The following is a 27,098-nucleotide window of genomic DNA, read 5'->3' as shown; positions in this document are numbered from 1 at the left end:
GACGGTCCAGAGAGGCAGGGGGAGCAGGCAGAGAGAGCAGAGCACCCCTGCGACCATTCCCATTAACAATAAGTATACCGTACTGGATACTGTTGATGGGGATGACCTACCAGGAATGAGTTGTAGTGGTCCTGCCTCTGGCACAGAGGTTGAACCCTCAACTAGAAAGGGGAGGAGGGAAGAGAAGAGAGCGATAGTTTTAGGGGACTCTATAGTTAGGGGGGCAGATAGGAGATTTTGTGGGGCAGATCGGGAGTCTCGGATGGTATGTTGCCTCCCTGGTGCCAGGGTCCGGGACATCTCAGATCGGGTGCAGGCTATTCTTGAGAGTGAGGGCATGAACCCAGATGTAGTGGTCCATGTAGGGACCAATGATGTAGGTAAGGTGAGTGAGGGGGTCCTGCTTAGAGAGTTCAGGGAGTTAGGAGTGAAGCTGAAAGGCAGGACCTCCAGAGTGACAATCTCGGGATTGCTACCTGTGCCACGTGCGAGTGAGGCGAAGAATAGAATGATTATGCACATTAATATGAGGCTGAGAGCATGGTGCAGGAAGGAAGGGTTCAGGTTTTTGGATAATTGGTCTTTGTTCCAGGGACATTGGGATCTGTTTCGAAGGGATGGTCTACATCTGAACCGGAGGGGTACTAACATTCTTGCAGGAGTATTTGCCAGTGCTGCTCGGGGGGGTTTAAACTAGATGTGCAGGGGGCAGGGATCCAGATCCAGAGGGTTGGTCAGAAGGTGCATGGGGTTAAATGTGTACAAGGTTTGGGTGATCTTGAGAAGGTCATCAAAATTCAGGGTGCAGTTTGCCCGATGGAAGTTCAAGGAGCTGGGTTAGGTACAGTAGACAGTGTTTTAAGCAAAGAGAGGAGGAATGGGCTAAGAATTCTATACTTGAATGCACGTAGTGTCAGAAATAAGACAGATGAGCTTAAAGCTCAGATGAAAATGGGGAACTACGATATTGTTGGGATAACGGAGACATGGCTGCAAGGGGATCAGGCCTGGGAATTGAGTGTACCAGGGTATACGTGCTATTGTAGAGACAGAAATATGGGAAGAGGGGGTGGGGTGGCCCTGTTGGTGAGGAATGAGATTCAGTCCTTAGCAAGAGGTGACTTGGGAACAGGGGAAGTAGAGTCTGTGTGGATTGAGCTGAGGAACAGTAAGGGTAAAAAGACCCTAATGGGTGTTGTGTACAGGCCCCCAAACAGTAGCGTGGATATTGGGTACAAGTTGATTAGGGAGTTAACATTGGCATGTGCTAAAGGTAATGCAGTCGTTATGGGAGATTTCAACATGCAGGTGGACTGGGAGAATCAGGTAGGTGCTGGATCCCAGGATAGGGAGTTTGTGGAGTGTCTAAGGGATGTATTTTTGGAACAGCTTGTGCTTGAGCCAACCAGGAACGAGGCTATTTTGGACTTGGTGATGTGTAATGCACAGGAATTGATAAGTGATCTTGAAGTAAAGGAGCCATTAGGAAGTAGTGATCATAACATGATAAGTTTTTATCTACAATTTGAGAGGGATACGGGCAGATCAGAGGTGTCAGTGTTGCAATTAAATAAAGGAGACTACGGAGCCATGAGGGAAGAGCTGGCCAAAGTTAAATGGGCGGATGCCCTGGCAGGAAAGACAGTGGATCAGCAGTGGCAGATATTCTTGGGCATAATACAAAAGATGCAAATGCAGTTCATTCCAATGAGAAGGAAGGATTCAAAGAGGGGGAAGGGGCCACAGTGGTTGACAAAGGAAGTCAGAGATTGTATAGCATTAAAGAAAAAGAAGTATGACAGGGCTGATGCACCATCAATAACTCACACTGAGACGTAGGCGAGATATCGGCTTTTATTGACTGGAAGAAGGAACCAGGAGTGAGTGTCTATCATACAAGGTCTTGGAGACTGAGGCCGAGCTTCAGGCCGCAGGTCTCCTTTATACAGGGGCCTGTGGGAGGAGCCACAGGAGCAGTCAGCAGGGGCGTGTCCCGACAGGCACATAGTTCACCACATTCACCCCCCCTTCGTTTGAAAAGGTCCTCATGTAGCGAAGGTTCTTACAAGTCAAGCCGATCAGGCGGTCGAATCTGTCGCTGCGATCTACGTAGCACCGGCTGTGACCGCATAGGTGCCGGCAACATTGGCGATTGCACAGGGGACGGGGGTTGCGCGTGTTCTTGCCCACTAGGCGCCGGTGATCCCTCATGCATGTGCGAGGCGCCTGGTATAAATGCGTACGAAACGCCCGGTATACAAGTGTCGTGAGGAGTCTGTGTAGGGCCTGGTGAGTACGGTGTCACCTCTGGTGCAGGGTTCACAGTTACCAGAGAGCCTTCAGGGTAGTGGTCTGCTGCACCTGCGGGTGCCAGGTCGCGGATGGAGACCGTGTCCTCCCGCCCATCAGGTAAGACCACGTAAGCATACTGGGGGTTCGCATGGAGAAGGTGAACCCTCTCCACCAGCGGGGAGTATTTATTGCTCCTCACATGTTTCCGGAGCAGCACTGGCCCCGGGGACGTCAGCCAAACTGGTAGGGTGGTCCCAGTGACAGACTTCCTGGGAAAAGAGAATAGGCGTTCGTGAGGGGTGGCATTGGTGGACGTACATAACAGAGAGCGGATAGAGTGCAGTGCCTCAGGGAGGACCTCCTGCCATCGAGAGACCGGCAACCCTTTGGACTTAAGGGCTAAAAGTGTGGCCTTCCACACTGTGGCATTCTCCCGCTCCACCTGGCCATTACCCCGGGGATTATAACTCGTGGTCCGACTGGTAGCAATGCCCCTAGCTAGCAAGTACTGGCGCAGCTCTTCACTCATAAAGGAGGACCCTCTATCACTGTGGATATAGCAGGGATACCCGAACAGAGTGAAGAGCTGGCGCAGGGCTTTTATGACGGACGTGGCAGTGGTGTCGGGGCAGGGGATGGCAAAGGGGAACCGTGAGAACTCGTCAATAACACTGAGAAAATAGACATTGCGGTCAGTGGAGGGAAGGGGGCCCTTAAAGTCAACACTCAGGCGTTCAAAAGGGCGGGTGGCCTTGACAAGTTGTGCCGTGTCAGGACAGTAGAAGTGCGGTTTGCACTCGGCACAAATTTGGCAGTCCCTGGTCATCGTCCTGATGTCCTCCAGGGAGTACGGCAGGTTCCGAGCTTTCACAAAATGGTAAAATCGGGTGACTCCCGGATGGCAAAGTTGTGCATGAAGGGCGTACAGCTGGTCGAGCTGTGTGCTAGCACATGTTCCCCGGGATAGGGCATCAGGGGGCTCATTGAGTCTGCCAGGCCGATACAGGATATCATAGGTGTAGGTGGAGAGTTCTATCCTCCACCGCGAAATCTTATCATTTTTGATCTTGCCCCGCTGTTGGTTGCTGAACAGGAACGCAACCGAGCGCTGGTCGGTCAGCACGGTGAATCTTTTGCCAGCAAGATAGTGCCTCCAGTGCCTAACAGCCTCCACTATGGCCTGGGCTTCTTTCTCCACCGCGGAGTGCCGAATTTCAGAGCCTTGGAGGGTGCGAGAAAAGAATGCTACTGGTCTGCCTTCCTGATTAAGGGTAGCAGCCAGAGCGAAATCGGAGGCATCACACTCCACTTGGAAGGGAGCGGTCTCGTCCACTGCATGCATCGTAGCTTTGGCAATGTCCGCTTTAATGCAGTTGAAGGCCGCGCAGGCCTCAGCAGAGAGGGGAAACGAGGTAGACTTGACCAGGGGGCGAGCCTTGTCTGCGTAATGGGGGACCCATTGGGCGTAATAGGAAAAAAACCCCAGGCACCGTCTGAGGGCCTTGAGAGTGGTGGGAAGAGGGAGCTCTAACAGGGGGCGCATACGTTCGGGATCAGGCCCAATAACCCCGTTTTCCACGACATACCCAAGTATAGCAAGGCGGGTGGTACCAAAAACACACTTGTCCCTGTTATAAGTAAGGTTCAGAGCTGCGGCCACTTGGAGAAACCGTTGGAGGTTGGCGTCGTGATCTGGCCTGTCATGACCACAGATGGTGATGTTATCCAGATAGGGAAATGTGGCCTGCAGTTGGTACTGGTCCACCATCCGGTCCATTTCCCTCTGGAAGACAGAGACACCATTCGTGACACCGAAAGGGACGCGCAGGAAGTGATAGAGCTGGCCGCCCGCCTCGAAGGCGGTGTAGGGGCGGTCCTCTGGGCAGATGGGGAGCTGGTGATAAGCGGATTTCAGATCTATTGTCGAGTACACCTTATACTGAGCAATCTGGTTGACCATATCCGCAATGCGGGGTAGGGGGTATGCGTCAAGCTGCGTAAACCTATTGATGGTTTGACTATAGTCCACCACCATCCTATTTTTCTGCCCAGTCCGAACAACAACCACCTGGGCCCTCCAAGGGCTTGTGCTCGGCTCAATGATCCCCTCCCTGAGCAGCCGCTGCACCTCCGACTGAATGAAGGCCCGGTCCCCCGCGCTGTACCTCCTGCTTTTGGTTGCCACAGGTTTACAGTCGGGGGTCAGGTTGGCGAACAGCGGTGGGGGAGGGATCTTGAGAGTGGAGAGGCTGCAAGTGTCGGTAGCGCAGCTGTTGGCCTGGTTCTGGATGGGATGTGTGTGTCCGTGTGTGTGTGTGTGGTCAGTAGCGGGGTATGTGAAGAAGTCCCACAAAACTGAGGATTCTTGACAGTGAGTGGTGGGAGGGGCCCGTCGTATACCATAGTCACACTTTCGAGATGGCTCTGGAAGTCCAGCCCCAATAGCACAGGTGCGCACAGATTAGGCATGACCAGCAGTTCAAAGTCCCGATATTCTGTGCCTTGCACCACCAAAGTCGCTACACAACCCGCCCGGATGTCTGCGGACTGCGACCCAGAGGCCAAATGGAACCTCCGACTGACCGGCCGCGTTGCAAGTCCGCAGCGTTGCACTGTGTCCGGGTGAATAAAACTCCCAGTGCTGCCCGTGTCAAACAGGCATCCAGTCCAGTGCCCCTCCACCTGGATGTCCATCATGGACCTTGCAAGCTGGTGTGGGGCGCTTTGGTCGAGGGTCACAGTGGCCAGAGTTGGATCGCCGTCGGGGTACCCGGTCAGCATCGGAGGGTCGGGGGCGGGGCATGCTGACGCCGACAAAGATGGCCACTCACATCCGGGGTACCCGGTCAGCATCCGAGGATCGGGGGTGGGGCGTGCTGACGTCGACAAAGATGGCCGCCCACATCCCGGCATGCAAGATGGCAGCCCCCACGTTTCACCCGCAGCGCTGCACTCCGCTCGAGGTTGAGACTTACAGACCTTGGCGAAGTGGCCCCGCTTTCCGCAGCTGGAGCAGGTCGCTTCTCGCGCTGGACAGCGTCGTCGAGGATGTTTCTTTTGGCCACAGAAATAACAAAGCACGAGTTTCTGAGGGGCCACCGCCGTGGTCTGGGTCGGGGAGCGCGTGGAATCGCGACTGGCGGCGGCGTTGGCGAATTCGCTCCCGGGAGCCGGCGGTGGCGAGGTCTGAGGCGTCCACGAAACCGGCGGGGAATCGCGCGACTGGACAGCGTCGGCGTTATGCAAAGCAGCTTCTAGAGTGTTGGCCTTCTCTATCGCCGAGCTTAAGGTAAGATCCGAGTTCTCCAGCAGCCGCTGGCGCATGTACACTGACCTCAGTCCCGTCACAAAGGCGTCTCGCACCAGCAGCTCCGCATGCTGTTCTGCCGTGAGCGTCTTGCAGTCACAAGCTCGGACGAGTGTCTGTAGTGCTCGGAGAAACTCAGCGCACGATTCTCCAGGCCGCTGTTGCCGGGTAGCTAAGCGATGTCTTGCGTAGACGGTGTTCACCGGCCGCAGGTACTGTCGTTTGAGGGCGTCCAGTGCCCCTTCGTAGGTCAGCAGGTCCCGGATAAAGGAGTAAACTTTGGAGGAGACTCTCGAGAGTAGGATTCTGTGCATAACGGCGGGTTCAGTCGCACGAAGCTCCGCCAAGTACGATTGGAAGCATGCAAGCCAGTGTTCAAAAGCGAGAGCTGCGTCAGGGTCTTGAGGGTCCAAATCCAACTGGTCCGGACGCAAAACGGGTTCCATGTTTTAAAACTTCCAGTCAATAAAATTGATGCACCATCAATAACTCACACTGAGACGTAGGCGAGATATCGGCTTTTATTGACTGGAAGAAGGAACCAGGAGTGAGTGTCTATCATACAAGGTCTTGGAGACTGAGGCCGAGCTTCAGGCCGCAGGTCTCCTTTATACAGGGGCCTGTGGGAGGAGCCACAGGAGCAGTCAGCAGGGGCGTGTCCCGACAGGCACATAGTTCACCACAAGGGCTAAGATGAGTGGGAATACAGATGATTGGGAAAGTTTTAAGGAACAGCAGATCTTAACTAAAAAAGCAATACGGAGAGAAAAAATCAGGTATGAGCTCAGTCTAGCCAGGAATATAAAAGGGGATAGCAAAAGCTTTTTTTAGCTATGTGAAGAGAAAGAAGATAGTTAAGAACAATGTTGGCCCCTTGAAGAATGAATTGGGAGAAATTGTTATGGGAAACAGGGAAATGGCAACAGAATTTAATGCATACTTTAGATCTGTCTTCACCAGGGAGGACACAAGCAATCTCCCAGATGTATGGATGGGCCAGGGTCATAAGATATCAGAGGAATTGAGACAGATTGACATTAGGAAAGAAACTGTGATGAGTAGACTGGTAGGACTGAAGGCTAATAAATCCCCGGGTCCAGATGGTCTGCATCCGAGGGTTCTAAAAGAGGTGGCTCAGGAAATTGCGGATGCATTGGTAATCATTTTCCAATGTTCCTTAGATTCAGGATCAGTTCCTGAAGATTGGACAGTGGCTAATGTTGTCCCACTTTTCAAGAAGGGAGGGAAGGAGAAAACGGAGAACTATCGCCCTGTTAGCCTAACGTCAGTTGTGGGGAAGATGCTCGAGTCCATTATTAAGGACGAAATAGTGGCACATCTTGATGGCAGTAATAGGATTAGGCCGAGCCAAATCATGCTTGACTAATCTGTTGGAGTTTTTTGAGGGTGTAACAAGGATGTTAGACGAGGGTAAGCCAGTAGATGTTGTGTACCTAGATTTTCAGAAGGCATTCGATAAGGTGCCACATAGGAGATTGGTGAGTAAAATCAGAGCTCATGGCATTGGGGGCAGGGTTTCAACATGGATAGAAAACTGGTTGGCAGATAGAAAGCAAAGGGTAGCAGTGAATGGGTGTTTCTCAGACTGGCTGGAGGTGACTAGTGGGGTACCACAGGGCTCTGTATTGGGACCACAGCTCTTTACGATTTATGTCAATGATTTAGATGAGGGCATTGAAAACTATATCAGCAAGTTTGCTGACGATACTAAACTGGGTGGCAGTGTGACATGCGAAGAGGACGTTAGGAGAATACAGGGAGACTTGGATAGGCTGAGTGAGTGGGCAGATACTTGGCAGATGTCATACAATGTGAATAAATGTGAAGTTATCCACTTTGGAAGCTGGAACAAGAGGGCAGAGTATTGTCTGAACAGTGTCGAGTTAGGTAAGGGAGAAATGCAAAGAGACCTAGGAGTCCTAGTTCACCAGTCAATGAAGGTGAATGAGCAAGTGCAACAGGCAGTGAAGAGGGCAAATGGAATGTTGGCCTTTGTTACAAGGGGAATTGAATACAAGAGCAAGGATGTTCTTTTGCATTTGTACAGGGCCCTGGTGAGACCACACCTGGAATATTGTGTACAGTTTTGGTCTCCAGGTTTAAGGAAGGACATTCTGGCAATTGAGGAAGTGCAGCGTAGATTCACTAGGTTGATTCCTGGGATGACAGGGCTGTCTTACGCAGAGAGATTGGAGAGATTGGGCTTGTACACGCTGGAATTGAGGAGATTGAGAGGGGATCTGATTGAAACGTTTAAGATAATTAAAGGATTTGATAGGATTGAGGCAGGAAATATGTTCCAGATGTTGGGAGAGTCCAGTACCAGAGGGCATGGATTGAGAATAAGAGGTCAGTTATTTAAAACAGAGTTGAGGAAGAGCTTCTTCTCCCAGAGAGTTGTGGAGGTGTGGAATGCACTGCCTCGGAAGACGGTGGAGGCCAATTCTCTGGATGCTTTCAAGAAGGAGCTGGATAGATATCTGATGGATAGGGGAATCAAGGGATATGGGGACAAGGCAGGGACTAGGTATTGATAGTGAATGATCAGTCATGATCTCAGAATGGCGGTGCAGACTCGAGGGGCTGAATGGTCTACTTCTGCACCTATTGTCTATTGTCTAAGACGGATGACCCCAGCCATTATCAATACTCTTCAGAGACTGTCTGCCTGGTGTCAGTGGTCGCAAAACCGGGACGTGATATGCACCACTTGCTCATACGACCAACCTCCACCTGCTCCCATGGCTTCATGTGACCTTGATTGGGGGAGGGGGGGTCTAAGCAGGTGCTGCACCCAAAGGTGACCTGCAGGCTAGTGTAGAGAAGGAGCGCTTTACACCTCTTTTGGTAGAGCTGTATCTCCACCCTGTCACTGAAACTAATGACACATAAAGATTATGGATCAACTTTATTCGCTATGTGCCTTTACAGGTATTAGGAGGTTGCTGCAGTGTGTTGTCACACAGGCAACAAAAATTAACATTCAACAATTGTAAAAACTAAAGATTTATATTATAGAGTTAACTCAGAGGTTGAACTATGCATATTGGATAAAGTGTGCATAAATACATGAATATCATCATGTATTTACAATGTCTGGACTTCAATGACATATCATTTTTGTTGGATGTGCAAGAGCACATCTTGTGAATACATAATTGGGACAGGATCTCCAGACAACATTTGTTAATGCTCAAATGACAAAGACAATGTTTTCTTCAGTTTAAACAACTTTACTTTGTGCGTTCCCTCTTCACTACATGAGGGCTACCATCTTTATACCCACAATCCCCCTTCACCACTCATGTGCATGTCCATGACAGGGAAAGGGCACATGCCAATTGAATGCTTACATAGCCCAAATGAACAGAACTCAACAATCTCCCATCCTTTTTCAGTATATTGAAAAACAATTTTAAACCAATTCAAATGTCCTATGAGGATTAGTTCTAACCTTTGATGTTGGTATAGTTATTAAGGTACCAAATGCCTTCACTAAGTGCCTTTAGCAGCACAAGAGCTGACGCTCTCTTCTTTGTGAGACAGTCAGCTCATTGTTTCTTTGAAGTTGACCTGAACATGTGATGAATTTTCTGTGCAAGTTCCTTGATGCTGTTTTTCTCTTGAACAAACATCTTCTCTGTAACTGTCTTGGTGGATTTCATGGCATCAACCAAAGAGCAGTTGTCTGTGACATGTTATTTATAGACTGTTCTTCTTTGGGTCACCATGGAAAGGCTCAGAACAGAATATGGTCAGATAAACAGCACTGTCAATACTTTGAGACATTGCAAGGGTTTCTTCTGTTAGCGTACTATGTACAACTCTTTGGATCCTTTTTGATTACCAACAAAGAGGTGAATATCTTCCCTCTTCTCCTATCAGTATAATAAAATGTCCCCCTTGAGTACCTCCATCAGGAAGATTTTCAAGAGAGGCATCACTGAAGACAACAAGCCTCAGTGAGCCATCTTTTCCAAGCCGTTGAAACTTTAAAACTACTTTTCAATTTGAATTTTGCACACTATCTTGTTTGCCTCATGTAAAGTTTGTGCTGGATGCCAAGTTTCAGGCAAAAAACGTGACGTCAAGTCTGCTCTGTCCTGTCACCCATAGAATCTGACCTATCTTTGACCTGAGTTGTTCGGCTTCAGTTTCAATGAGGGGTGCATCCCACTATATGGCACATGAGGATTCCATGTGGATTGCCTGAAGATTCCTGATGTAGCTTTCTTGGTACAGTATAGTTGTACTGTTTCATCAATGGTGAGGATGTCTATCCCTATCTTACAGAATCTGTCATGTTCCTCACATCCAACCTGAAAGGCTGACTTTAGCTGAGGGATGACTGTTGTGACAAAGTTTTGTGAACCTCCCCATATGAAGTCATCTACATGACAGGCAAGTACTCCAATCACAAACAAGAGAAAATCTGCAGATGCTGCAAATCCAAGCCACACACACAAAATACTGCAGGAACTCAGCAGGCCAGGCAGCATCCATGGAAAAGAGTAACCAATTGACATTTTGGGTCAACACCCTTCATCAGGACGTTGGAGAAGTTCTCCATGATATTCTGAATCTTGCCAGTAAAAAACAGCTGGATCCATTTGTGACATCTTTCCACTTGTTTTGAACATTATTTCATTGACCTATTTATATCAGAGTTGTATACTTTGACAATAAAATAAATGAACCTTTGAACTTTTATACCAGTAGAGTGATGCATCTGCTAGACCATATACACATTTTTTGAGTTTCCACAGTGCTCCTTCACTCCTGGCTTCAGGTGGGCAGTGAATGTAAATGTCATGTGACAGCTCCATTCTCTGTATGATTGCGGATTTTATATCCAAGGAATGGGGTCGCCAATGCTTTTGACCTATCACTGTGAGAAGCAGTTGGCGGGACTCTGATGCACAAGTTGGTGAGTATTTTTGGAGTTCCCCTATGTTTGGTTCCTCAAAACCTCTAGCCACCAGGCATGCTTATGGTGTAATTCCTGTCGGGGTTTCTTTCAGGGTACACACCCATCTTGTAGATACTGTCCTTTAGCCAGTGTCTCTGACTTCCTCAAACACTCCGTTAATTCTCCAACTACAATTATTTTTCCAGCGGTTTGATTAAGGCATGACTGCGCAAGCACGTGACATCAGCCAGTGAGAATAGCATGAAGAGTTTAAAAGGAGACAACTTTATAGAGTGGGTCCCAGAGGAGCAAGTGGTGGAGTAGAGAGAGACAGCATACGAAACTTTGGCTCAGTGGGGTTTCAGTAATAAAGGGTCGAGGCAAAGTAGGTTGCCTGTACAGAATACAGACAGGAAGTATGTGTGTGAGGCCGGTGTTCTGTGCTTGGTGTCACATGTGGGAAGTCCAGGAGACTCCCAGCCTCCCGGACAGCCACATCTGTGCCAGGTGTGTCAAGCTGCAGCTCCTTAGGGACTGCATTAGGGAACTGGAGATGCAGCTCAATGACCTTCATCTGGTCTGGGAAAGTGAGGAGGTGATAGATAGCAGCTATAAGCAGGTAGTCACACCGGGGCCTTGGGAGCCAGATAAGTGGGTAACAGTCAGGAGGGGGAAGGGCAGGAGGCAGATCCTAGGAACTACCCCAGTGGCTGTCCCCCTTAACAATAAGTACTCCTGTTTGAGTACTGTTGGGGAAGATGTCCTACCCGGGGGAGGCAACAGTGGCTGCGCATCTGGCACAGAGTCTGGCCCTGTGGCTCATAAGGGTAGGGAAAGGAAGAGGATGGCAGCAGTGATAGGGGACTCTATAGTTAGGGGTTCAGACAGGCAATTCTGTGGACACAGGAAAGAAGCACGGATGGCAGTGTGCCAGGGTCCGGGATGTTTCTGATCACATCCACGATATCCTGAAGTTGGAACAAGAACAGCCAGAGGTCATGGTACATATTGGTACCAATGACATAGGTAGGAAAAGGGAGGACTTTCCGAGGTTGACCATGCACACCTATCCAGGAATGGATGAAGTTATTTTACTATCTCTGAGAGTCTCATCTTGTTTACAAAGCTACCGGCACTGAAATGCATGAACACATCAATGACATGGAGATACCGTACTCCTTGCTCCAGTTCAGTTCGTGTAGGTCTATGGTTACTATTTCATTGTATTCAGATGCCAATGGCAGTCAAACTGCAGGCTTGGCTTTGGGTTTTCCAAACTTTTGGTGTGTCTCACAGCTGTCAATTGTCTGCTTTAGAATGGGAAAAATAGTCTGTATCTTTGTTTCCTGAGCAGTTCCAGAAGTCTATCAATTGAAGTGTGTCCAAACTGCTTGCGAAGTTTGATGTGTTTCTCATCTCTGGTCATGTTCTCTGTGACAGTTAATATTTCATTCTCACATTGATTCTCAGTAATGTCTCTATCTAGAATGTTCACACAGTAATGTTCAGAACTGGGGAGCTCAAAAGACACTGGCTTGGTCATTCTCCATTTCCAGTACAGCCCCTGCTTTCTTACTCAAGAGTCTAGCTGTCCATAATTTATGTCTAGACACGCAGTATCCAACAATCCAAAAGCCAATACTTCTTCAGGAAGTTTCATTTTGTATTTACGCATGTGACTGTACTTTTATTCAAAATCAATAATATAATCAGCCATATTTCTTGAACTCTCTGGAAATTTTGTCGAAGTCTGAATATGCATCATAAATCCAACCTTTTCTTTCTTCCAAAAAACTGAGTCAAGTGTATTAGTGTATTTATACTGTCATCTCTCACTGTTTGCAAAAGCAACAGCCTAACTCCAAGGGCTTGCTTCTCCTTCTCGCGCCTCATAGCATGAGTCCCTATCCCAATTTCATTTTCTCAGCTTTCATGAAGCTTGCTCTCGTCAAATGCTGGCGGGATCCTGTAATTGGAACACATCAACCATCTTCTGCTACCACTGTTAAAGTTCAAATGACAAAGACAAGATTTTCTTTACATTAAACAACTTTACTTCGTCCGTTCCTCTTTCAATACATGAAGGCTGCCATCTTTATAATGACAATCCCCCCTTTGCCCCTCGTCACATGCCCATAACAGGGAAAGTGCACATGCTAACTAAATTCTTCCATAGTCCATAGCCCAATGCCCAAAAGAAAAGAACTCCCAATGCTTATTGAACAAAAAATAGAGTGCAAGACGATGAAACACTGTGACCACCATCTTGTCACATGTACATTGAAACGTGCAATGAAATGCATCATTTGTATCATCGTTGGCGATGTGCTGGGGGCAGTCCGCAAGTGTCGCCATGTTTCTGGTGACAGCAGAGCATGACCACAACACACTAACCTAATCTGTACATCTTCATAATGTGGGAAGGAACCTACACTGTCACAGGGAGTACGTACAAACTCCTGACAGAGAGCGGCGGGAACTGAAACCCGATCAGTGATCATTGGTACTTTAAAGACCATATGACATTGGGAGCAGAATTAGGCCAGTCAGCTCATCAAGTCTGCTCCACCAAACACCATGGCTGATCCCAGATCCCACTTTACTTATAACCTTCACATACATGAGGAGTAAAAATCTTTGTTACATCTCTATTTAAATATACAATATAACATAGAAATACAATTCTATCACTGTAAAATAAGTTTGATGGCCTGGTGGAAAAAGCTGTCCCAGAGCCTGCTGGTCCTGGATTTAATGCTGTGGTACCGTTTCCCGGATGGTAGCAGCTGAAACATTTTGTGGTTGGGATGACTTGGGTCGCCAATGATCCTTCAGGCTCTTTTTACACACCTGTCTTCATACATGTCCTGAATAGTGGGAAGTTCACATCTCAGGTGCACTGGGCTGTCCACACCACTCTCTGCAGAGTCCTGCAACTGAGGGAAGTACATACACCTGCTTTCTCACCATATCCTGTGATGTCCTGACCAATCAGGAAACGATCAACTTAAATATACGCATGAACTTGGCCTCCACCACAGCCTGTGGCAGAGCATTCCACAGATTTACCACTCTCTGGCTAAAAACATTCCCCCTTACCTCTGTTCTAAAGGGTCACCCCTAAACTTTGAGGCTGTCCCTCTAGTTCTGGATACTCCCACCAGAAGAAACATCCACACTATCAAGTCCTTTCAACATTTGGTAGGTTTCAAAGAGATTCCACCCCCCCTCCCCGCATTCTTCTAAATTCCAGTGAGTACAGGCTCAAAGTGCCAAATTCTCCTCATTTGTTAACCCCTCATTCCCGGAATCATCCTAGTAGTACAAAGCAATTGTACTAATGACTACACTACCATGCCACTTCTTACACTACTGTGCTACCCCTAACATGACACACACAGAAGTGATTTTAACTGCCTTCTCAAGTAATCTCAGCCCCAGTGCTTTAAGGAACATTTTCAATGACTCTACATACCTTGTAAATAGCTTAGTCCATTCAAGCCCCTTAAGTTTCTTGATGTCTCTGATACCATGCTATCGTCACAGTTCTGCTGAAGAGAACCCTGCTCTCTGTCTACTTCAAATAAACTAAATGGGTCAGGCAGGATCTGCAAGTGGGAGTGGTGGTTGGTGAATGATCAGGACCCTGCATCAGGAATGAGAGTGTGAAGGGAGTACGGTCACTATTGAGGCAGAGGGATTAGGAATAAAGTGATTGGTGGATCTAGGGGAGTGAAGATTAATGGGATGAGGTGGTGTGAAGTTGGGAGACAGGGGGTGGGGGGGTTGATCGATGGAAATAGACAAAGTCGAGTTTGCATGCACCACTTGTGTTGGCAGCTTGTTCCACACCCTCATGACCCTCTGAGTGAAGAAGTTTCTCCTCATGTTAGAAACATAGAAAACCTATAGCATAATACAAGCCCTTCGGCCCACAAAGTTGTGGCAAACATGTCCCTACCTTAGAAGTTACTAGGGTTACCCATCGCCCTCTATTTTTCTAAGCTCCATGTACCTATCCAAAAGTCTCTTAAAAGACCCTATTGTATCTGCCTTCAGCACTGTTGCTGGCAGCCCATTCCACGCACTCACCACTCTCTGCGTAAAAAAACTTAGCCCTGACATCTCCTCTGTACCTACTCCCCAGCACCTTAAACCTGTGCCCTCTTGTGGCAGCAATTTCAGCCCTAGGAAAAAGCCTCTGACTATCTACAAGATCAATGCCTCTCATCATCTTATACACTCCACACAAACAATGTCTCTCATCATCTTATACATGTTCCCCTTAAACTTTTCACCTTTCCCCCAACCCATAACCTCTAGCTGTAGTCCCTCTCAACCTAAATGGAAAATGCCTGCCTGCATATACCCAATCTATACACCTCATAATTTTGTATGCCTCTCTCAAATCTCCTCTCAATCTTCTACGTTCCAAGGAATAAAGTCCTAACATATTCAATTTTTTCTTATAACTCAGGTCCTCCCGTCCAGACAACAACCCTGTGAATTTTCTCTGTGCTCTTTCAATCTTATTTACTTCTTTCCTGTCAGTTGACCAAAACTGTACACAACATGCTTCAAGTGAGGCCTCACCAATGTCTTATACAAGGAGGGACAGACAGAATGAACCAGTTGGGGGGAGGGGGTGAGGTGGGGGGAGGATATGAAGACACAAGAAGTGCATGTGATGGACTCTGATAACCAGGGAAGAGGGTGAGTGGGATGAGATAAGACAGCAACACACAAACTGCTGGGGGAGCTCAGTAGCTCAAGCAGCATCAGTGGGAGGAGAGAAGCTGTCGATGATCCAGGCTGATATCCTGCATCAGGTCTGAGGCTGGAGAGAGTTGATTAACAACTAGAACTGGGTGGGTGAGGAGAAAGGAACCCTTTGGGAAATGTGTGTAAGTGATAGGTCAATGGAACTAGGTTGGGGACAACACTGGATGATGGGGTGTGTTGAGGGGGTATGGAAGGAGATGGTGGGAGGAACTCAGTGAATTGGGAGGAGAGAGAGATAGAGCTGCATTTCTCCGTAACCCCTCTCCCTCTTCCTCTCTCTCTACCCCTTTGTTGCTGCCATCAGGCAGAAGGTACAGGAGCCTCAGGTCTCGCACTAGCTTCAAGAACAGTTACTACCCCTCAACCATCAAGCTCTTGAATAAAAGGGGATGACTACACTTCCTTGCCCCATCATTGAAGCCTTCACACAGCTAATAATCTCACTTTAAGGACACTTTATCTCATTATCTCATACTTTCATTATTTATTGCTGTTTATTTACTTAAGTTTGTTGCCTTCTGCGGTCTGGTTGATCTTTCACTGATCTGTTAGATTTGTGTGAGGGAGGGGGTTGGGGGTTTAATATTCCATCTGTCATTTTCTGTGCAGGTGAACTGTTAGTTTTTTGTGCAAGGGAGGGATGGGGTGTTTGGGGTTTCAAAGGTTCAAAGGTCCAATTTAATGAGAGAAATGTATACAATATACATTCTGAAATGCTTCTTCTTCGCAAATATCCACGAAAACAGAGAAGTGCCCTAAAGAATGAATGACAGTTAAATGTAAGAACCCCGAAGTCCCCCCAGCTCCCCTCCCTCCCAGGCATAAGCGGCAGCAAGCAACAATCTCCCCCCCCCCTCCCCACCTTCCCTGACTGGCAAAAAAAGCAGCATCGGCACTGTCACCAAACATTCAAGCCTGAGCAAAGCAATAGCAAAGACACAGACTTGCAGTTACCCCAAAGACTTCGCATTACACCCAGCATTCAACATACCACAGATTCTCTTTCTCCCTAATAAGGGAGAAAAAGGTGTCTCCATTTTCTCAGCGAGTGGGGAGACACCACTGTGGTTTACCACAGAACCATAGAAAATTGCAGCACGGAAACAGGCCTTTTGGCCCTTCTTGGCTGTGCTGAACCATTTTTCTGACTAGTCCCACTGACCTGCACCTGGCCCATATCCCTCCATACACCTCTTATCCATGTACCTGTCCAAGTTTTCTTAAATGTTCAGAGTGAGCCCGCATTCACCACCATCTGGCAGCTCATTCCACCCTCCCACCACTCCCTGCATGAAGAAGCCCACTCCCCAATGTTCCCTTAAAATTTTTCCCCCTTCACCATTAACCCATCTCCTCCGGTTTTTTTCTCTTCTTGCCTCAGTGGAAAAAGTCTGCTTGCACTCACTCTATCTATACCCATCATAATTTTATACACCCCTATCAAATCACCCTTCATTCTCCTATGGTCCAGGGAATAAACTCCTAACCTATTCAACCCTTCTCAGTTTAACTCAGTTTCTCAAGTCCCAGCAATATCCTTGTAAACCTTCTCTGCACTCTTTCAACCTTATTAATATCCTTCCTGTAATTAGGTGACCAAAACTGCACACAATACTCCAAATTCGGTCTCACCAATGTCTTATACAACCTCACCATAACATTCCAACTCTTATACTCAATACTTTGATTTATAAAGTCCAATGTACCAAAAGTTCTCTTTACGACCCTATCTACCTGTGATGCCACTTTTAGGGAATTATTTCTGTATTCCCAGATCCCTCTGTTCTATTGCACGCCTCAGTGTCCCACCATTTACCTTGTATGTTCTACCTCGGTTTGTCCTTCCAAAGTGCAATACCTCATACTTGTTTGCATTAAACTCCATTTGACATTTTTCCAGCTGGTCCAAATCCCTCTGCAAGCTTTGAAAAGCTTCCTCACCGTCCACTACACCTCCAATTTTTGTATCATCAGCAAATTTACTGATCCAATTTACCATATTATCATCCAGATCATTGATATAGATGACAAATAACAATGGACCCAGCACTGATACCTGTGGCACACCACTAGTCACAGGCCTCCACCCAGAGAAGCAATCCTCCACTACCACTCTCTGGCTTCTCCCATTGAGCCAATATCTAATCCAATTTACTACCTCTCCATGTATACCTAGCGACTGAATCTTCCTAACTAACTGTGGGACTTTGTCAAAGGCATTACTGAGGTCCATGTAGACAACATCCACTGCATTCCCTTCATCCACTTTCCTGGTAACCTCCTCGAAAAACTCTAACAGATTGGCTAAATATGACCTACCACGCACAAAGCCATGTTGACTCTCCCTAATAAGTCCCTGTCTATCCAAATACTTGGAGATCCTATCTCTTAGTACTCCTTCCAATTATTTACCTACTACTGATGTCAAACTTACTGGCCTATAATTTCCCGGATTACTTTTAGAGCCTTTTTTAAACGATGGAACAACGTGAGCTATCCTCCAATCCTCCAGCACCTGATACCGACATTTTAAATATATCTGCCAGAGCCCCTGCAATTTCAACAGTACTCTCCTTCAAGGTCCAAGAGAATACCCTGTCAGGTCCTGAGGATTTATCTACTCTGATTTGCCTCAAGACAGCAAGCAACTCCTCCTCTTCAATCTGTATAGGTTCGATGACCTCACTACTTGTTTGTCTTATTGCCATAGACTCCATGCCAGTTTCCGTGGTAAATACAGATGCAAATAACCCATTTAAGATCTCCCCCTATCCCATTTCTTTTGGTTCCATACATAGCCTACCACTCTGATCTTCAAGAGAACCAATTTTATCCCTTACTATCCTTTTGCTCTTAATATACCCGTAGAAGCTCTTTAGATTATCCTTCACCTTGACTGCCAAAGCTACCTCATGTCTTCTTTTAGCCCTCCTGACTTCTTTCTTAAGACTTTTTTTGCACTTTTTATACTCCTCAAGCACCTTATTTGCTCCCTGTTGCCTATACATGTTATACATCTCTTCTTCTTTATCAGAGTTCCAATAACCCTTGAGAACCAAGGTTCCTTATTTTTATTCACTTTGTCTTTAATCCTGACAGGAACATACAAATTCTGCACTCTCAAAATTTCTCCTTTGAAGGCCTCCCACTTACCGATCACATCCTTGCCAGAGAACAACCTGCCCCAATCTACGCTTTTTATATCCTTCCTCATTTCTTCAAATTTGACTTTTTTCCGGTTTAGTACCTCAACCTGAGGACCAGATCTATTTTTATCCATGATGAAGTTGAAACTAATGGTGTTATGATCACTGGAACCAAAGTGTTCCCCTACACACACTTCCGTCACCTTCCTAACTTGTTTCCTAATAGGAGATCTAATATTGCATCCTCTCTAGTTGGTACCTCTATATATGGAATTAGAAAACTTTCCAGAACACATTTTTATAAACTCTAACCCATCTAGACCTTTAACAGTATGGGAGTCCCAATCGATAAATTAAAATCCCCTATTATCACATCTTTATGTTTCCTACAGTTGTCTGCTATCTCTCTGCAGATTTGCTCCTCCAATTCTTGCTGACTATTGGGGTGGTCTATAATATAACCCCATTAATGTGGTCATACCGTTCCTGTTTCTCAGCTCCACCAATATGCCCTCGGTAGACAAGCCCTCTAATCTGTCTTGCCTTAGCACTGCTGTAACATTTTCTCTGACCAGCAATGTTACTCCCACCCCACCCTTCATCCCTCTGCCTCTATCACGTCTGAAACATCTAAACCCTGGAACATTAAGCTGCCAGTCCTGCCCCTGCTATAGCCAAGTTTCACTAATGGCTATAATGTCATAATTCTATGTGTCAATCCACGCACTCAGCTCATCTGCCTTCCCCACAATACTCCTTGCATTGAATTAGATGCACCTCAGAAGATTATTACCACCACACACAAACCTTCTATTTGTGACTTTGCATGAACTGAGTTGTGGGGGTCTGGAATGCACTGCCTTGGAAGGCAGTGGAGGCTAATTCTCTGGATGCTTTCAAGAAGGAGCTAGACAGTATGGATAGGGGAATCAAGGGATATGGGGACAAGGCAGGAACCGGGTATTGATAGTAGATGATCAGCCATGATCTCAGAATGGCGGTGCAGGCTCGAAGGGCCAAATGGTCTGCTTCTGCACCTATTGTCTATTGTCTATTTTCACCCCGCTCCACTTTCTGCTCTGTTACTCTGGTTCCCATCCCCCTGCAAATCCCAATACCACTATCAAACCTCCCTGCAAGGATATTGGTTCCCCTGTAGTTCAGGTGTAACACTTTTCTCTTGTACAGGTCTCACCTGCCCCAGGAGAGGTTCCAATGATCCTGAAATCTGAAACCCTGACCCCTACACCAGTTCCTCAGCCACGTGTTCATCCACCACAGCATCCTACTCTTACCCTCACTGGCACGTGGCACAGGTAGCAATCCTGAGATTACCACCCTCGAGGTCCTGCTTTTTAACTTCCTACCAAGCTCTCTAGACTCATTGTTCAGGACTTCCTCACTCTTTCTTCCTACGTCATCGGTACCGATGTGTACCATGACATTTTACGATGTTAAAAAGTCTGTTACGTCACTTCTTTTCGAACTCTGTGCCCAAAGATCCCAGGTTTTCAGGCACACAACAGATATCCCGACTCTCCTGATGACACGTGGGTCTGCTGTCGTGACACCGATCCTGAAACCATGAGAACAGGTCCCATTGCCGCAAAGAACCAAAGTCAGCATGTAACTCCAGGTCAAGGTCTTCAAAAGAACCTTAAAAGGGAAAGATAAAGATATTAAAGATGGAAATAGAGTTGTTTCTGAAGATGCAATCAAAGGAGTCACCGTTTAGTGTCATCTTAACTTAGCTCCACCTGGGGTTTATGAGATTTATTTCTTTTTCTTTTTCCTGCTGGGTGGGGGGGGGGGGGTGATGTCTTTCCTTTCAATGACTCCTGTGCAATTCCCTTCTAACTGGTAATGCCAGTGTGCGCAAAAATCTTGTGCTGTGCAATTTTTTTGCCCAATGACAGCAATATGTGCACACTCAATAATTTCTTCAATACAAACAGTATAAATAAGCCAGTTCTAGAATCTACAGACAAATCATTGCAAACTCCATGTTGTCGACACCGCTCAGTCAGAAGCCGGAAAAGGAAATGTGATTGTGTACGATTGTGAAATATACTTAGCAAGCCAAGGTAGAGGGTGTCATTACAGGGAACATTGCTCCCGTGGTTTTTCTGTATTTCATGGCTATTTGGAGAAGATGATTATCAGAGTTGCATTGTACATGTATATTTTGATAATAAAATGAACCTCCTAACCTTTGAATCCTGTTATAGTTACTATTCTATACATTTGCCGGGTATGCCTGCAAGAAAATGAATCTCAGGGTTGTATCTAGTGATATACTGTATACGTACCTTGATAATAAAATTTACTTTGAACTTTGACGTAAGAAGTATGCGAATGGCATGGGTCATTATGCCACCAGGTCAAATGTGAGCACCTTATTAAAGAAAAGGGGAAAAAAATTAAGTAGACAAGTTAACCTAAGCTCTTGTATTACAAAATCACCTGCCATCTTGTACTTCTTCCTCCCCTCCCCCCATCTTATACTGACTTCTCCTCTTCCTTTCCAGTCTTGATGAAGGGTTTCAACCCAAAATGTCGACTGTTTATTCTCATCTATAGTTGCTGCCTGACCTGCTGAGGTCCTCCAGTACACTATGTGTATTACTCAAACATTACTTAAATATTAAATACACAACAGTATGCTCTTGTACTCCCCTGTCCCTCGATTCTATTGCACTCCCTTGTGCCCTTACCAAATGCATCACTTCACTCTTACTGAAGATAGCCATCAGAAGACTGATGACCATCCCATCAATACCTTCAATTGGAGCTAAAGTCAAAACCTCCTAATATATTGACTGACCAGAGTCCTTTGTAGCAATGGTAAATCCGCGATAGTTGGTAGTGGAGAACCATAACATTGTCATTGGTTTCGGAGGCTTGCATGACCCAATGACCTGGAGAGCTACATTGGCTGGAGTCAGGGCTTTATGCTTTGGCTCTTGATCGGGTCACCCATGCCAAAAAGGTCAAAGGGTAGAGGACAGACAGATCAAAGGAGAGAGAAAGAGTGGTCCAATTGTCCTCCAGGTTCGGGGATTCAGCTCAGGGCTAACAACCTGGACTGGTAAAACAAAATTGTTATGGAAACAGCAATGAAGAATCCTTTTACATCCGAGTGAGGTGGTAATCCCGAGTCTCCACCCAGGTCTTGCATGACTGACAGTAGTGAAAACCGAGCTACTGTCACTGTTACGAGTGTGCCACAACTCTGAGGGGCCGAAGGGTACAAAGTAGCTCCCTCCTTTGTGAGAATTGCAAGATCGCTATTAATTCGGGTCTGGGACCCAGGAAATGAGAGAGAATCCTAAAGGTTTTTGGAATGTGTCCTGGCCCCTCAGCAAGACAAAGCCACAGATAACGGCCATTGTCTCTTGGAGAAGGAATTGTGTATTGAGTACTGTACTATTCATTGAAGCCCTCAGGGATGCCCAGAGTGGGCTGGTTGAGGGATTGCATCATCCCAACCTGATTGACATCTGAGACCCCGTGAGTAAGGATAAAAGAAGGTCTGGGGAACAACCCCTTTAGACGCACCAGGAGAAACGCTAGAAATCCCGTGACAGCGTTTAATAGTGACAGCCGGTGGGGAGCCCGCGTGCATCCTTTTCCTTTGCCTAGAAGTTGGCGGGTTTACCACGGAAGAACGGCTTAGCTAACGAAGAGGCCACCACCAACGAAATTTCGAAGGATCGACATCATAAAAAGGAAAAGCTGGCAAGTTTCTAAAATCTGTCTCTCTCCAACCAAAAAGCTGCAGCCTGAATGAACTGAGTGACTTTTATATTTCCATCGGACAATACATTATCCCCTAGACAACGACAGAGCTATTTCTTATTGATTATTATTATACCTGCACTTTTAGATTTAGTATTGACGATGTATATTATCTGTATGTTTGCATTGATATTATTTTTGTGTATTTTTATCAATAAATACTGTTAAAAATAGTACCATCAGACTTCAACTGACCTCTCTATCTTTGCTGGTAAGTGACCCAGCTACGGGGTTCGTAACATCACAATGAAGGAAGCCCTGAACACCACCAGGGAAAGAGGACCTTCATTGCTGTCCTAAACACCAATGGCATAATAGGCAATAAGTTTTTTAACTGTTCAGTTGTTCCCTTCACCATGAAGTCTGATTACATGAAGGTGGCTTGGGATCTGCTTTGACTGAACCAGGACAGGTGACACAAATTGACTAGAGCTAATAGCCAAGCTGGGGGTGTGAGCGGTGGGAAAGTCAAAGTAAATTTATTAACAATCACCAAATACCACTGTGAAATTCATTTTCTTGCAAGGTCATCATCATCATATGACACGGGTGATCATGATTGTTCTTAGCAAATTTTTCTACAGAAGTGGTTTGCCATTGCCTTCTTCTGGGCAGTGTCTTTACAAGACAGGTGAGGTTTTCTGCAGCAGGTCAGTTATTGTGCCCAAGCCCTGGCCTTTTAATGATTATCTAGGCCAGGGGTTCTTAAACTGTTGGTCCATGCACCCCTTGCTTAATGGTATTGCTACATTTCATAAAAATGGTTGGGAACCCCTAATCGGTATCAGTGATCCCATAACCAGGATTTGTATGCTTACATGGGTTCACGTGACCCTGATCAGGAGGGAGGGACTAAGGCAGGTGCTACACCTTGCCCAAGGGTGACCTGCAGGCTAGTAGTGGGAGCTTTTTACACCTCCTTTGGGTGAGATGTATCTCCATCCCACCACCCACTTATATACAGTGGGTATATATTGAAATATACAGTGAAATGCATCATTTTTCATCAAATTCAATCAGTGAAGATTGTGCTGGGCAGCCTGCAAGTGTCACCACACTTCTGCCACCAACATAGCAAGCCCACAACTACAGTGCATCTCTGGAATGTGGGAGGAAACTACAGCATCTGGAGGAAACCTACGTGGTCCCTGGGAGAACATAAAAACCCCTTATAGACAGCAGCAGAAGTCAAACCCTGCTCTTACAGTTGGATGTTGTATAGCGTTGTACTAACCACATGTTTCAGTGCCGCAGTGCTCTGTGCCTCAGTATGAAGTTGTGAAGACTGTTGTGGCCCTTGGTGTTAGATGAGATCTTGGTTGTTGTTGTAATGCTTCAAAGAGTGGGAATGGAATGAAGAATTAGACTTAAATAAGTTTCTCTTGAAAACTATCTTTTGCAAAGTGATTACCTATAGCACCGGAATAGAGGGATGTCCATTTTGAACAGAGAGGAGGAGGAATTTCTTTAGGCAAAGAGTGGTGAATCTGTGGAATTCATTGCCACAGGTGACTGTGTTGGCTAAGTCAATGAGTATATTTAAGGCAGAGGTAGATAGATTCTTGATTAGTCAAGGGCATGAAGAGATACGGGGAAAAAGCAGGAGAGTGGGGCTGAGAAGGAATGTTGAAATGGTGGAGCAGACTCGAAGGGCCAAATGGCCTAATTCTGTTCCTATATCTTATTGTCTTATGTTTAGTTTCCCTTGTATAGAGGACAGCACTTCATGAGGATTGGATGTAATATAACAAAATGGAGGATGTGAAGGAGTGCCCCACTGTGAAGGGAGACGGCAGAATGAGTTGGAGGGGTGGTTTGGGAGATAGCTCATATAAGATCAAATATTATGATCACGGGGAGAAGCTGTGAACAAGATTATTCAGTCAGTGAATAGATGAGAGTAGTTGGCGAATGAAAACAGAGACAAAGGAACTGCGAAATGTGGAGCAATGTCCAGAAGGTCAGAATGGGCAAACGCTCCACTCAATATTAAAGGTGTAGCTATGGAGACCCACTTGGTCCAAAGCTATGCCTGTCTTTTTGTGGGATATGTAGAACAGTCTTTGTTTCAATCCTACTCAGGCGCACTTGCACGTTTGTTGTTTTATTATTTAATTTATTTTATTCAGTGATACAGTGTGGAACTGTGTACTGTATATATAGTATACACATATACTGTATATACAACCTCGAGATTTATTTTGCTGTGGGCATTCCCTGTAAATACAAAGAAAGAAAAGAAAAAAAACACACACACATTCTGCAGATGCTCGAAACCCAGAGCAACACACACAAAATGCTGGAGGAACTCAGCAAGTCAGGCAGCATCTATGGAAATGAATAAACACAAATGTTTTGCGCCAAGACCCTTTATCAGGACTGGAAAGGAAGGGGGAAGATGCCAGAGTAAGAAGGTGGTGGAGGGGAAGGAGTACAAGCTAGAAGGTGATAGGTGAAGCCAAATGGGTAGGTGAGGGTTATGAAGTAAGAAGCTGGGAGATGATAAGTGGAAAAGGTAAAGGGCTGGAGTAGAAGGGATCTGATAGGAGAGGACAGTAGACTGTGGGAGAAAGGGAAGGAGGAGGGGCACCAGAGGGAGGTGATAGGCAGATGAGAGAAGAGGTAAGAGGCCAGGGTGGGGAATTTAAAAAGAGGAAACAGGAGGGAAAAAAATTACTGGAAGCTGGAAAAATAAACATTCATGCCATCAGGTTGGAGGGTACCTAGACAGAGTATGAGGCGTTGCTCCTTCAAGCTGAGAGTGGCCTTATTATGGCAGAAGATGAGGCCATGGACAGACATGTTAGAACGGAAATGGGGATAGGAATTAAAATAGTTGGCCTCCGGGAAATCCCGTCTTTTGTAGGATTTCCTGCTAACAGAACAAACAAACAAAATCATATTAATAAATAAAGAAAGCAATAAATATCCAGAATATGAGGGTAATAGCTGTTGCTGAACCTGGTGGTGTGAATCCTGAGGCTCCTGTACCTTCATCTTGATTGCAGGGCCAAGAGAACATGGCCTGGATGGTGGTGGGGGTCCTTGATGATGGATGTTGATTTCCTGCACCACTTCTCCATGTAGATGGAATCAATGGTGGGGAGGGCTTTACCTGTGATGTACTGGGCTGGATCCACTACTTTTGTAGACTTTTCAGTTCAAGGGCTTTGGTGTTTCCATACCAAGCCATGATGCAACCAGTCAATACACTCTCCACCGCACATCTACAGAAGTTTGTCAATGTTTTAGATGACATGCTGAATCTTCACAAACTTCCAATACAACAGACACTTATGTGCTGGATCCACAGCATACCCTCTTAAATGATAACACAGGAATTTACAGTTGCTGACCCTCTGCACCTGTGATCGCATGATGAGGACTTGCTCATGGACCTCCAGTTTCCTCTGTCTGATAAATAATTAGCTCATTTATCTTGCTGACATTAAGTGAGAAACTGTTGTTATGGCACCATTCAGCTAGATTTTCAACCTCCCTTATATATGCTGATATATCACCACCTTCGATTCAGCCAAAATGAGGAATCTGAAGCTTGGATGATACTTGGCAATAGAAGCTTGCTTTCACAGAATCTGTAATTTAAGAAGGGTAATTTGAGATGCCTGGGCTGGAACAAAGACTGCAGGAATATCTGACTGAGCCTATAAAATGATGAGAAACTCAACATGTTGATCTCTGTCAGCTTTTTGCAGCACTCACTCCAGCCTAGTCATCTCTCAGCTCTGCAAATATCCTTGTACATTTTCTCTGCACTACCTTCAGTGCAGTGACATCATTCCTGCAGTGTATGACCAGAGCTCTATGCAGTACTTTAGCTGTTCAACTAATTGATTTCTGCATTTGTTGGGTGACTTCCCTGTTCCTGCAGTATTTGAACGTCAATAAAGGCATCCGTTACATTTTCTTAAGCACCCTACCCATCTGTCTTGCTACTGTGAAAATTCTGTGGACACACACTCACAGAATCCCTCTGTCCTTCTATGTTTCTTAATATCTGATAATCTACTGCAATTACTAACACAAGAGATTCTGCAAATGCTGGAAATCCAGAGCAACGCATACAAAATGCTGGAGGAACTCAGCATCAATGGAGAGAAATAAATAGTCAGCATTTCAGGCTGAGACCCTTCATCAGGACTGGAAAGGAAGAGCAATGATGTCAGAATAAGAAGGTGGCGGGAGGGGAAGGAGTGCAATTAGAAGCCAAATGGGAGGGGGAAGGGGATGAAGTAAGAAGCTGGGAGGTGACAGGTGGAAAAGGTAAAAGGCGGTAGAAGAAGGAATCTGATAAGAGAGGAGAGTTGATCAGGGGAAAAAGGAAGGAGATGGGGAATTAATGGGAGGTGATAGGTAGACGAGGAGAAGAGGAAAGTGAGGAATTGAAATGAGATAAGGAGAGTTGGGAAAGATTACTGAAAATTGGGATAAATCAATGTCATACCATCAGATTAGAGACTACCAATACGGAATATGAGATATTGCTCTTCTACCCATGGATGGGAATGGGGATAGGAATTAAAATGGTCAGCCACTGGGAACTTCAGCTATTGGTGGATGGAACGAAGGAGCTCAACAAAGAGACCCCAATCTATGTCGGGTCTCACCAAAGTAGAGGTGGCCTCTAAATAAGCACTGGATACAATAAACCTCCCCAACAGATTTGCAGGTGAAGTGTTGTCTCACCTGGAAGAATTGTTTGGGGCCTTGAATGGAGGTGAGGGAGGAGGTGAATGGACAGGTGTAGCACTTCTGTTCTTTGCAGAGTTAAGTGCCAGGAGGGAGATTAACGGGAGAGAGGAATGGACGGGGGGGGGGGGGA

At 46.2% G+C, this 27,098-nt stretch overlaps 1 protein-coding gene across 1 annotated transcript; it reads right to left on the bottom strand.

The window, feature by feature from the left end:
• Positions 1-2,038: 2,038 nt before the first annotated feature.
• LOC132407208 (uncharacterized) lies at positions 2,039-6,863 on the bottom strand. The gene is made up of 2 exons (XM_059993507.1): positions 5,560-6,863; positions 2,039-4,750 (listed from the first exon to the last, which is right to left on the bottom strand). Exons 1-2 carry the CDS (start codon positions 6,043-6,045, stop codon positions 2,063-2,065), a joined length of 3,174 nt encoding a protein of 1,057 aa, XP_059849490.1. The 5' UTR covers positions 6,046-6,863; the 3' UTR covers positions 2,039-2,062.
• Between the last annotated feature and the right edge of the window lie 20,235 nt (positions 6,864-27,098).

Source organism: Hypanus sabinus, chromosome 1 (genome assembly GCF_030144855.1).
Source record: "Hypanus sabinus isolate sHypSab1 chromosome 1, sHypSab1.hap1, whole genome shotgun sequence".
Lineage (NCBI taxonomy): Eukaryota > Metazoa > Chordata > Chondrichthyes > Myliobatiformes > Dasyatidae > Hypanus > Hypanus sabinus.
The sequence above is the reverse complement of the archived record's forward strand: the minus strand, read 5'-3'. Positions and strand labels throughout refer to the sequence as shown.

Excerpts from the sequence above, each read along its gene's own strand:
- LOC132407208 (XM_059993507.1), bottom strand. The coding sequence starts at position 6,045 with ATGGAACCCGTTTTGCGTCCGGACCAGTTGGATTTGGACCCTCAAGAC. Across the intron at positions 4,751-5,559 it reads TAAGCTCGGCGATAGAGAAG|GTGCGCACCTGTGCTATTGG; the intron begins GCCAACACTCTA and ends CATGCCTAATCT.